General features: G+C 36.7%; 1 protein-coding gene across 19 annotated transcripts in view; it reads right to left on the bottom strand.

Annotated features, from left to right (window-relative positions):
- The window catches only part of NRXN1 (neurexin 1), a 673407-nt gene that overhangs the window by 407825 nt on the left and 251682 nt on the right, over positions 1-13900 (bottom strand). For all 19 annotated transcript variants that reach the window (XM_053972550.1, XM_053972536.1, XM_053972537.1 and 16 more), the window contains one exon: positions 658-1096. In XM_053972550.1, the coding sequence (XP_053828525.1) occupies positions 658-1096 (439 nt within the window). The remainder of the gene's footprint in view (positions 1-657; positions 1097-13900) is intronic.

Raw genomic sequence — 13900 nt, 5'->3', positions numbered from 1 at the left:
TATTTGCTTAAGATACATAGTCAAGATGAGACGAGCTGATACACCTTGACAATTTCACTGGATAAATGCACTTTAAGCCATATTACATTCCAGTAGCATGACGAAGAGTTCATGAATTCTTTATTTTTACCACTTTTCAGTGAGATCATTTTTTGGGTACACTACTCCAGAATATGAATCACACTGAGAGAATGTGGCAGGTCCATTATTTCCATTCCTGCTGACACGTGCTGTTAGCCATTTATTAGCATATCATTTAATACACTGAGATCTGCTGACATGATTGGAAGATCTGTGTTGTTTCTGTGAGGCAGCTATTCCCCGTGTTGGAGATTATTGTCAGTAATTCCTTTTTTGCTTTATTTTCACTCTTGAAACTTGCCACTTCAGCTCTTTGATGTAAGCAAACGCAGAGGGAGATTACTGTTGGTTTTTCAAGCACACAACACACTTACTTGCAAGATTAAGTACTTGATTACTCAATAATGTAACTGTAAGATATTTTACTCAGCAAATTATTGTTTTGTAATGACCTCCTGTAATTTCCTTATTTTTCAGATGATGCCCAACTCTAATTGTGGCAACATGAATATGTACCCAGTATTCTCTCAGATACAGCAGAAAAAGCTATTCTGAATGCAGACAAAAGGAACTTACCTGACCGCCCATCCCGCTGAAAATCCACATGGTACCATTCACCATCATTCACCTTCTTCTGCAAGGCTTTTATTTTTATAGTACCTGAGCCCATGTCTAACAGTAGGTAGAGGTGGCCATCAAGCATCTCAATGGCAAAAAAATCAACCTTCACCATCTGTGGATGTTTGGCATCTTTTTGGTGCCTTGGTTTCCCATGACTGAAAAGAATGAGGCCATTTGGCTCAGTTGTACGAAAGTCAAATGATATTGAGCCTGTTTTCTTGGCATTCCACTTTGGCAGAGAGATGAAGGACTCTGGTGTCTCAAATGTGATTGGATCTAAGGTTGCAACATTCTCACATTTAAACGCCACAACCCCATGAATCTTCATTTTAGGATCCCCTTGCTTGGCAAGTCGAGACAGCTCCAACCTGACATCGTTATTTTTATATACAACCTGCAAGCAAAGCAGAGAAGTTACTCGGAGAAACCTGAGCATTTTAACCAAACAGACACAGTCTTGAATAGGCACATTATTTAGACAATTATGGTGATGATATATGAATATGATAATTTACATACAAACAAGATGAAATAACTATTTTCATTGACTAATGATTTAATAATTGTTTTCATTAAACCAAACAAAGTTGCTCTAAAAATATCCCTGGAGTTAATTCTAACAATCTGAAAGAATCTACACATAATTTATACTATGAGTTGCAAATTAGCTTGTGTGGCCTTGATTACTTAAAAGCCTTTTCTGCACAGCCACTCTGCTATTATAAAGAAATGTTAGATTTCTTCTTCCTCTAAACGCTTTGTCACTGTCTTAACTCGTCTGTTCATGTACAGAAAATGTAGCAAGGTCAGACACTTCATAATTTAACATCTTTTCAGTTTGTCCTTGGGGCTGAGGAGTAGTAACATTCATGGAATTCATGAGGCTACATAAGATAGGCAAACCAATATCATAACAGATCATAAACCAGGAAAACCTTTGAGCCCGTTCAATTTGATGAAAAACAATCCCAACTTACATATTTTCCCTGACTGAAGACTTTTCTGATAAAAATGAAAGACAATATTAGTTTTAAATTCAATTGTTGTCTGCAGCAAATATTCTTGCTTCAAATCACACTTTAGCTTGGTTCAAGAAGCCTGTCACGATGCAACCACTTCCCAGGGTTCTAATGTCTATTAGTGTTTTCTCAAATTGCTGCTCTTTCTGAGTCATTCATAACACAAGAGCTGCTGAAATGAGCTCCCCAATACCAAAGGCGTGCACAAGTGTTTTGTCAATACTTTTAATTGTGCAATAAATTATACGCTCAAGCTAAAATACCACTGAAAGGGCTGAATACCAAACCATAGCGACAGAAGCTAAAACTTTCTTCTCTTTTTTCTAAGGTTAAGCCCTACATTAAAAAGCAATTTGAATAAAAAGCAACGGCACAGCAAAACCAAGAACTTTGTGCTGAGGCTTCTTCATGCACAGATCTGCACCATTCAGGTCTGGATCCCATCTGGCCCTAATCCAATGTTTCAGCTCTGCAGTGTAGTTGGGAGCTGTTCAGGGGACCCATGACTGGGACTTTACATCCCTGCTGGGGGTTAGAAAGTGCTTAATAAATACTTAGGATAGAGCTTCTGGATTAACTTCCTCTGTTCCTAGCTGGAACACACGTGAAGCCCACTCTGACACCCAGTAAGGGAAAACACAGCAGATGAACTGCAGAGCTGTGCCACTGTTAGAAATAAAAGCACTAGCACTTACACAATCTGACATACCCCAAGTGATAGTTGCTATTGAAAAATGATGTTTAAAGATAAAAGAAAAGGAAATGATTGATAGAGTGACATTTTTCAGTAAGAATTGTGTTCATTCCAATTATATCATTATCCACAATGCAAATTTCATCATAAGACTTGCCAGAATTATTCTACTATAATAAAATGTATCCTAAAAGTTAACAAATAAGCCTACTTCTTCATTTTATTTCAGAACTGAGTACAAGTAGTGTTGCTCCCATGAGAGCCTGTGCCTCCAAAGACAACAGATAAACCTCACTGTGGATTGCTGGCAGCAGAAATGGTACTCTGCCACAGAGACAGAGATAATGTGCTCTTCAACTGAAGACATCAGAGGTGAATAGCATTGGACTAAACGGTAATATTAGATAGTAAGGTTCCACATTTCCATTTATCAAATGCACCACAACCCCTGAGATTTCACAGGCTGCGCAAAGGAGTTTAGAACAGCACATGCAAGTGACCCCCTTTGGGGTGGCTTTCTGCCTTTGGAGTGAGGAGGAAGAAGGCAGGAGCCTGGGAGGTTACTTAGAGATATCTGGTCTCATGAAACATTGGCCACTTTCTGTGGCAAGGGGGATTTTGGATAGCTCCCACTTCATTTGAAGAAGTTACAGGGGCAACCTTTCTGGATTAGACCAAAAAATTAAACACTGCCAGAGGATGCAATAAATAAAAAAGGAACAAATGGTCTCTTATTAGAACTAAATCCTGCTTGGTGACAGTGGAAGTAAATACAGCAACAAAGAACATGAGATGATCTTAAATTGACTGCTGAACAAGAGCAGGTTCCAGGACAAGGCAAAAAAAAAATGTACAGAGAGACTTTATTCTTAATGGACACATCAAATTGTCCAACCTTAATCAAATGGGTTGATTGAATATTAAATTAGGAATTGATAGATGTGTTAAAAAACTCAGCAGGCTAAAGTAAAGCTAGGTTTTCCTTGAAATCTAAAACAGCTTAATAGGATCTGAAGTCATTTGCCAGATCAGAAATAATAATTTCTAACAAGCACAGTTTAAGAACATAAAGGGCAAAGTGAAATGGTTTTCTCAATAACATGTCACCAGCTCTTTAATTAACTTCATATATAATGTATGAGGGAAACCTTGCTAGAACACTTTAGTAACAGTAACAAATATTGTCAATTTTATGCCACCAATATTAAAACATTCTTGGTATCCCTAAATATTTTAAATGACAATTTCGTGCTTCCCTATTCTGAAAAGTTGTTCCAGTATTTTATTACATACTACATTTTATTATATAGGTTGTAGGGAAACTTGAATAAAGTCTATATCTATGTTTTAGAGTGCATATGTTCTAAGTTTTAGAATGCACTTATGTTCATTTACTCTTTCTCAATGGAAAATTTTGAACTGAATTATCATGGATAATTAGTAATAAAACAGGAATATATGAACCATAACTGAAGAGACCTGTAAACTATTAACTGAACACAGCTTGCATTTGGGAGCCTGTTTCCTGGTGCTATGCTGACATTCTCACCCATCTCCCTGTACATGAAAAATGTACTCAGCCATCAGTGAAGCACAGCAAAAGGAGAAAAGCAGTACGTTCACAGAAATTAGTTGTCATTAAATTTTGGGGAAACCATTGAACAGTAAGGAATAATTCTGAGACTAATATTTGCTTTATAACTCATGAAGGTACGTGCTTCAGAAACAGCCTCTAGGGTACAAAGAATTTACTGATTTATCCCTTGATTTTGCCTTTTGATTTTTTCTTTTGCTTCTGGGCACATAAGGACAAACATGCTTTTAATAGGGCTTATATTATCTGCTATTTCCATCTGAGGCACACAGCACATAACGTTAACTCAGTACATTCTCCCTCCTTTAGAGACATGGATCCACAATTAGACAAGTGAAGGGAGTTTGCAGTGGGGAAATATTGGAGTCACAATCCTCTTTACTCCCACACAACCCACTGGTCACTATGCTGGCACCATTGGGTTGGCCCTGGATTTTAGCTTGCTCTTGCACTCACTTTCATACCTGAGCAAAAACCTAAGTTTCCTGCACGTGAAACTGCCAGCCCTCAGGGAATTGTATCATGCCATTAAGAGCACCTTGAATTTGTCTTGTGTTCACTCTGCTCTTTCCTGCTAATATCAAGTAAGTTTCAAGATGTCAGTTTTTAAAATATATAATTACCTCGTTCTTGGAAACTGCAAAAGGTCACCTAAACTCCCAAGAAAATCAGAGCAGTTCTCAATTCCCCGTATAATTTGCAACCAAGTTATCCAAAGTGAGGAATAAATTTATGTTCTGAGACAGGACAGAACATTTTACAATCAAGATACAGGCTTCCTTTCCTACCATCTAGGCCACATGCTGGGTAACTTGCAATATCACAGGGCTATGTCTTAATAAGTCCATCTTATTAAGATGGACAATTATTGCCTTAAGCAATTATTGCCTTAAGCTCAGCACTCTCTTTAATGTGGTCTGTGGTCATGGAGAACAACCTAAATTAATTCATGCTTCCCAAAGATATATTGTGTATTTTTTCTTTTTTGCAAACTGGGGCACTATGCAATGAACTCCAGAATTATAAACAGGTATAAATCTATGAATGACCCTGAGAAAAGGTGAAGGAAAAGAGAAGGAATTCGTACTAGGAATGTATCCTAAATCTGTAACTGCTCAATTAGCAAATGTATAAGTCAAGAAAATTTTAAAAAATTAAAAAAGAATAAATAGGAACTCTATCAGTTCTTTCTACTGACCCTATCCCATGAGGTTTAGAACAAAGAAAGGTGTGAAAAAATCCAGACTACAACACTATTTTCAATTCAAAGTGCAGCCCTTTCCACATCAAACATTATGAATGAAGAAAATATTACCTTTAAATATTTCAAAATACTGACCAAGTCTGCCAGCAATAGCTTTTCAATCATTGTGATTCAAAATCCTTTAAATTATTATGAAGCATTTATTTCAAATTAATTTATATTCTTAAAATCAAAGATGATCTTCAAGAATCTGATCACATCACCTGATTTGAAGCACCTAGGTTCCCTTGAGAACCAGAGGGAACCCAGGATTTCAGAGCACCTACCCTTATGACCTTGCTCCAAAGAACTTGTCTATTTACTTAACTGCTTGATGAGGTAAAATGCTTTTCTAAATGCAATTTGAATAAATGCATGAACCCCATATCAAAACCTGTTAAAAATTGGATGACATAAATCTTAGTTACCACAAAACAGTACTTTCATATTTTCATATTTCTGTGAAACCTGCATCAGCTGGTGCATGCAATGGCAGTTAATTCTCCAAAATGGAGATTAATGTCATCCAAAATGGCTCAGGTAGGTGCTACCAAGGTGCAGTTTTCCCCAGAAAAGTGGTGTCAGCAGGAGGGAACTTGCTGATGTCAGAAACTGTAACAATGGGACTTACAAAAAAGGGAAACCTTATTGTAAGGCAATTTTTCCAGCTTGCTTTACCAGCCACCAGAATTTCCATGCTCCTTGAGAACTACCTGGTGCACACAGCATCACATTCCCCAGAAATCCAGCTGCAAAACTGACCACTAGCAGTTATCATGTTTTTGTTTTTTTTTAGCACTTGCTGGATGGCTTTGAACTAATTTGGGAACATCTGCTTCTCACAGGAAGCTTGTCATTTTGCTAATATGCCTCCACACATTTTCAAGCTCCAAAACGAGCATATCAAGGAACACAATAAACTACAGACTATTTACACAAAACTTAAGGAGCCCAGGTTCAGATGTTTGCAATGGGGTGCATTTTTGAACACAATGTGAAAGCACACACCATGACTGACAACAGCTATTCAAGCCTCTACATCATAAACCAGCTTTGTTTTCTGGACATAGAGAAGAAATTAAGGAGTGTATATAATGCTCCAAGGGAATAATTTATTCTTCCTCAAGCGAAATAGTTTTTGTTCTCCTGAGGTCAACATTTGTGCAAATGTGGTGGTGATAGTAGTGTGGGGCTGTAAGAAAGGGGGTCATGAAGCACCAAAATAAAATCCTGGTGTCTCTAGAGTTTTACTGCGTGGGAGGTAAGCCTAAGGACAACAGGATAGGGTTCCATGGCATGGATACATAAACACCTGGAGAAAATAATAGCATGTGCATTTTGTGGCATTATTTCAGATGAATTCATATGGTCTGGGAAACTGTCCTGGAAGATTCAGCTCAAAAAAAAACCCTTGACTAAATTGATCTAATAAACAAACAAAAGAAATAATAACAGAAAAGCACTACAGTGCAACAAATTCCTTGGAGTATATATCTGGGAGTTTCACATTCTGCTGTTTCTTCTTCCTGCCCAGCCTGAGCATCCAAACACGGAGCTCAAATTCACTCTCAGACTTTTGAAAAATATTAAATGGGCTTTTGCAAGGCAAACATATTATTCATACAGTAAGATTATGTCCTTTGTTCTGCTTTTTGTTGTACTGTTTATAGTTTTATATATAACAAGTAGATTTTTTAAATCAGTCATTCTCTCCACAGACTACTTTGGCCTAAGGTAGAAAGAAGAAAACCATTATAATGACTTGTGTGTTAGGAAGTCAGGACCAATAATCCAGGCATTTGTGTTTAACCTTCACCTAAATGCCTCACAGAGAAGTTAATTTCTCCTTGCTTCTCTGTAAATTGGATATATCATCTCCTCATAGGGCAGAAACTTGCTTGAAGACTGAAGTTTACATTACCAGCACAAAATCTAGTGAAGCTTCATCCAAAATCAGACACATTTACACACACATTTCCCACAGAGTGTCAATCCCCCATTTTTTTTTTAAGGAAAACAGGTATGATATAATTCTCACTTTCTAATCTACAGCTACAGAGTCCAGAGCTCACTGATCATTCAGATAAAAAAGCACCAAAATGCACCCAATCTGTTCAAAAGCTGCACAAAACAAAAGCTGAACTTGTGCAATGCAAGTCTCAGGGTGAACACAAAAGAATAGCATCCCATGCCCTGAAAATGCACTTGGCAGGTGCTTTAATGCCACCCTACATGGCCAGCTAAAGACAACAAACTGGTGATGTTTGTTGTTTCTGTAACTAAGCAACATGGACGTTTTCTGCACTCCCCTTCCTTAAAATAACAGGATATATTGCACATCAGGCACTTGGAAAACTTCTCTTCACACAAAGCAAGCATACCTAATGCACACAAATTTATACTCTATTTAAAGTGCTAATTATCATATCCCTGCAAATTCTAGGAAGGAAAACAGGTACAAAAAAAGGCTAAAATTACCATAACCATAGGGAATTTCACTATGATTTCAATAGCACACCTGTACTTCTACTCTAGATTGGAAATCATCACTCTCCTACCCCCAAATAATGATGTAAAAAGAATGGGGGGGGGGGGGAATAAAACCAAACCACAAAAGCACAAACCCAAAAGAACTCCCACAACTCAGTACAAAAGAAATATATTAATTGCTCTAAGGCAACAAAAAAGTTATTAATGGATATATACACTTGTAGAAACAACAGCAGTACTGACAGAAACAAAGTTATAGGTATAGAGTGAGTGTGAATTTAGATTTCCTGTGCAGCATGGGGAAATTCACCTCAGTTCAGTGCATGTCACCTACTTGCAGAATTAATACAGTCATGACAGCTCATCTTCTAGGCCAACTAGTCTTTTCTGCTGGAGTTTTGAATGTGGATCCCAGAACTGTTTGGTTTTTTTTACTCTCCTACTTTGACTGCCTGAATAGAGACATTTTAAGGGGATGCCAGAAAATGCCTTTTTGTGCTCCGAGTTACTGCAATATCATTTAACATGATATATTGGCAGAGCTTAGGAAAAAAAGAAAATCAACTTTTTTTTTTTTTTTCTAATAACGTTGATAATGGGATTGCTATGTTTTTCACCCTGCTGTGGACACAAGTCTTTTGAAGATCTTTTTTCCCCTCTTCAATAGACTATTTTGCTATTCTTTGTATGTCCTGCTGTCTGCTGCCAGACTGCTAAATGTTTCTGACTGTGGTTGCTATGCTTTCTCTTTTTAAGAAATGGGTTCAAGTTTCCTTTCCTTTTTTTTTTTTTTTTTTTTTTTTTTTTACTTCCCATGGCAAGGTCTCATAGAAATTTCTTGGCAACAGCTACATTGCAGAGTTTAGGGACAAGTTGGTCCCACAAAAGCTCTATTGGCTCCCTAATAAAGATAAAGCCTTTACCAAGACATAAGTCATGAAATAAAACCAAGAAAAACAGGAACCACCAAAAGGAAAACAAAATGTATTATTTAAGGCAAAAGCAGCTTTGCATTAATATATTGTATTTCTTTCTAAGAAAGAAAACAAATTATATGCTACCTCCAAAGACTGTTTGGGAAAAGGAAAGGGCTACAGGAGACTCAGTTGTCATGCTGGATTTCAGCTTTTTCCTCTTCTTCCTTTCACAGTGCAGTACGACTTAGCAAAGACTAATTCTGCAGCAAAATCAGAAATGTGCTGTTTTTCCTCTTTCTCCATTAAGCATTCTTACCCAAGATGAAGTAAAAACTATTTAAGGACTACGAGAAAGAGGGACTGTAAAGCAGAACACCATCGTTATCATTTGTAGGGTTCAAGGATTATTTTTTTAGTATAATATTCATTATATGCTAGAATTTCCCTATCTTTAGCACTTAAAGCTTTAAATTCAAGGTCATAAAATAGAAGCAAATAATGAAAAGAACAAAAAGATCATATATATGCAAAAATTAATGTCCTAAGGAACATCTCAACTCAAGAGCATTTGAAGACAACATGAGAGATGTACATAAAATCTGAGTTACCTTTCATTAGGGTAGGAGTCACATAAGTTTGAAATGAAAGTTGTCAAAAAAAGAGAAAAATAATGGATCTTAAAAGTTAAAATGAGCTCAACACAATCCAAGCAGGGGAGGTCAGAGATCTGAACACAAACTAACAGAAACTTGTTAAAAAAATTCAGTTACCAACACACCTAACCCTGAACACCTGAAATATTTGAGCAAACTCTTTTTTCCATATTAAACATGATTGAAAACATAGGAAAAGAACAGTAGGCTTCAAATTAAATGCAAGATGTCAATTCTACATATCCTTTGGTGAAATGAGGGAGGTTTATTCCACCCCTCACTAGATTTCCTTCCTTCCTTCAGCCTCTCCCGTAAGTTTTTTAGTAGCTGCCAACTTATGAGTCTTAATTTATTGTTTCTCCAGAATAATTAACACCCAGCTGGCTTTTTCTTCCTCTTCTCTCTCACCTGTATAGATTACTCCAGCCTCCAGCTGAATAGCTGGCTCTTGGCTCTGGGTGTTTTTAGCTTCTCTTTGGTTTGGACTCATCCTCGTTTCCCAATTCCTGGTTTGAAAGACCCTTCTGTTCCACTGAGGGGAAAATGGCTCTCTTTTATCAACTTTTGGCCAGCCTCCACTTAGAAACCTCATTCCCTCTCAGCTCTGTTGGCTGACCATTGGCTGAGTGAAGTTGGCTACTGAGTTGACAAGCTGTAGGAACTTTGCTTCTCCCATTCTGAGAGCCAGCACAACTCTTCCCCCTAAGCTTAACAGCTCTCTGATTTTGTGTGGTATTAATTTAGCAATAATTTATGCAGTTGTCGGTTAAATTCTGCTCTACCAAGACAGGCTAAATAGTTTAAAAATAAAAATGAAAATCAAATTCCCACCCATTAACTATACTGGGCACATTCCTGGAAGACATCCAGGAAAATCCTTCCCGACCTTCACCTGCAATTCCTTTTGAATGCTTATAATCCTTTTAATGGATCCTTTTAGCTTTCCAGTACTGCAACGTGAGCAACTCATCACCTCAGTGTTTTGAAACCACCTTTGCCTTCTCAGACACCTATGGCAATTGGAAGGTAAGTTTTCCGTGGTACTTTTGCACTCAAGGTTATTACTGTAATTGCAAGACAAAGGTATCAAACCAGCACGTGTTATTCAGAGGCAGCTTTTCCCTCAGCAGTGCTCCAAGAGAGAGAGGGACAGCTGGAGGCTGCTGCCACTGCTTTCCTTTGCACCCAGCTCTGTGCCCACATTCCTTTTCTGAACAGCCTGTATTTTCTGAAGTGGCAAACGAAGAAGCAGCACTCATGCAGAGTAGCAAGAGGAAAAGCAGGGCTCTTCCAGCATCAAAAAAGTGATCTGTACAGTCCACAATGTGTGCAGCTCAAAGGGTTTAGAAATTTTCAAGTAAATAATTAAGTAATGGGATATTTCTAAGGCATTGCTTTTCTATTTAAAGCCATCTCTAGCCAAAGTCTACCTAGGGGTCAGCTTTATGTTAATAAATTTTATTGAGGCTATAGCTGTCCTCCAAAATAGGCTGGTTGACCTAAAGTTAATTACCACTGTACTGATCAGGAAGAGGGCTGTGTTATTTGATTTTCAAGACATGCCATCTCATTGCAGTGAGAGAATGCAACAGAGCACACTTAAGTAGGGTGTTTAAAGGGCCTGATTCTGCTTGATGACCTCCAAGCCTGAGACTTTGGGGTCAGCTTTATGTTAAAGGAATTTCAGACAGTACAATTTACAATTGTAATATTTACAATTCAGTTTGGCACTGAGTGAGAGGTCCTCAGCCTCAAGCCAGATCAATTCTTCTGAGAGATCATCAGAAAAAAAACATAATACTACAACAGTGTTCACCTAAGAACAGTTTCATTCCAGAAAAGCAGCTGGCCATACAAAATTATCAGCTAACAGGTACCTTTACACAAGTTATTGCAGCTTATTGCAATTTAAAACAAATTCAAGCTTTTAAAAGTATATTCTTTTGCAAAATATTTTTGATTATGTAAATGTGTCTGTCAAAATACTCCTCACAGTGTTCTGGGGTTTTTTAAATAGCTGTGAAGAGAACTAAGTCTGAGTAAAGGGTAGATGGTGCAATTAGTTGTTTATCACTTCCCCATGTCTTTGGGTACATCAATTGAGTGTCTCAGCAATGTTCTGTCATTTGTTTTCATCACTAGATTTTTTTTTCCATGTCAAATAAACACTTCAACTTGAAGCTACTTTAAATATAAAACATATTTTGCAATGTTCTCAAATACCATTTCATAAAAGTGGGAGGAAAATAGGCTTTTCCTTGGACAACAGTGTCAGGCAAAAATGAAATGATTTTCTATTTTCCCTAAAATACTTTCTTAAGACTACACATGGCAAGTGCTGAATTATACATATATTAAAAAAATAATAAAATATATACATTAAACCTAAAAAAGAATTAAGATAGCCACATCTATGGTAGTAACAATTGCCTGTGTTTAACTCAGTACAACTCCATTTCACAGCACAATACAAGATTATGCAAAGAGTTGTAGCATTCATTTTCTTCGGAAAAGTTTGACAAAAAATTACTTTCAAGATTCTACTCTCTGTAGTGGGGCCTTAGTCTTGCTGAAGTGACTTGTACTGTTTAATAATTGTGAGAAAGTCTCCTATTTAAAAGCTAATTCAGGATTATTTAGCAAGCAGATGATGGTGTCTAAATAAAAACTTTATTTTTTAGGGGTAGATAAGAAGGCAAAACTCAGCGCAGTCATGACTATTGTACCCACAAAGAATAAAGCATTTACCTTTCAACAGAAAATAAATGAACAGTCTCATTCTGACTGAAAAACAGATTTGAATACAATATTTAGTACGCACAACTAAAAATTCTGTGAAGAAAAGACTTCTACAAGGCATTAATCCCAATATAGACCAGGGCAAGTGACTAAATCCTGCTGTGTGATGTCAGCAGAAACAGGGAGGGCTCACTCTGTCTGCTGGGGCTGGAGCCAGACCCAGGGACCAAGGAGTCTTTGGAAGTGTTTGGCTTTCACAAAGACAAAAAAAAAAAACCACCAAGAGGATGGCAGGAGGCAGGTTGCTCTCAGAAATTGCAACGTTAATAATTTGTGAAACCTGGCCCCTAACTGAGCATGGCAAAATACAAGTTTTCAAAATACAAGTTTAGTAACTCAAATTCCTGGCAGCCTTTGATATTAATAATCTGACTCAACAGATACAGCAGTCTTGAGGTGTGATTTTTGCTGTAATTCACATTATTTCCAAATCTGTCTCACAGAAATGACAAACTTGACAAGTCTTATGCTTTCTAACAACTTCCTCTGAGCCTGTACAAAAGGAAAGGTTGGCATACTGATTAAAGTGATTTATTTTGACTTGGAGTACTTGCTCTTACCCATTACTTACATAAGTTTGGCATTTACTTCATAGCTGAATTGGAGATTGCAAAACACTACCTTTTTCATCTCTAGTATTGGCAGAATGAATTGTATCAAATGTTACTGCCCCTAAACTTGGACCAATTTCCAAAACATCTTAGTGTACCAGAGAGAGAAAAAACAAAACAAAACAAAACAAAAAAACAAAAAAAAAAAAAAAAAAAAAAAAAAAAAAAGGAAAACCCAGAAAGGAAAAAAGAAAGAAAAAAAACAGAAAGAAAGAAAAACCAAAAAGAAAGAAAAACCAAAAAGAAAGAAAAACCAAAAAGAAAGAAAAACCATAAAAAGAAAAGAAAAAAATGTGCTCCTGCTCATCTCTGCTATATTTATTTAGCTGAAATAATACTCATGGGAGGTTTTCTAATCAGCTTGATTATATCAGCATATCAGTTCTTGAAACTGATAATAATGGAACCCCCAAATACAGATTCTAAAGAAGGATTTCTGCAAAATTTTAAGGTGCTAGATGTACTGGGCATTTTGTTTGCATGTTCACAGCTGAACCAAAATGCTTAGGCTTTTACCCACATAAGTCACCTCACTGAATTTTCAATTTATTTTATAGTTCTCTTCCTAGGCATAACCTTATAATTTGCAAGTTTGAAGGTATCTGAGCTGTACGTGTAACTAAAGAAATACCAAATTTGTACAAGCTGCAATTCTCAGTTGATACCAAAATTATCACTTTTTAAGACTGGAGACATATCTAGAGCTGCAAATACCTGAAAAAGTGACTTGACTATGGACTTTTAAATGGAAATATGTTCTTTTGAGCATACTAGAACACCAAAATGTTTAGGTAATTGACTTAATAACTGGCTTAGATTTTTTTTTAAAACCATTTTGATTCTTATTCAATGTATGCTAAATACGTTTCAGGAAAAAATTGGTGGAAATATCAACCTAGCTTCCAGCTAAACATATTGAATCAATTGTAAAAAAAGTTAAATGACTGCATTTTTAGTTTGACAATTAGATGATACTGGGATTGGCTCAATAGGCACATACAGATTTTTATATTTCTACAAATCCTCTTCACTAAAATGTTTTAAAGCATACATTTAATCTTTACTATCTGGAAGTAAAGAAATAGTTCTTTCCTCATTATTGCTTTCAAGCTGTCCAGTTAAAACTTGGAAAATATTCACCATCTAAATGGCAAAGAAGCATCTCAGTCCTCAGTAGC

This window comes from Vidua macroura, chromosome 3, assembly GCF_024509145.1.
Source record: "Vidua macroura isolate BioBank_ID:100142 chromosome 3, ASM2450914v1, whole genome shotgun sequence".
Lineage (NCBI taxonomy): Eukaryota > Metazoa > Chordata > Aves > Passeriformes > Viduidae > Vidua > Vidua macroura.
The sequence above is the reverse complement of the archived record's forward strand: the minus strand, read 5'-3'. Positions and strand labels throughout refer to the sequence as shown.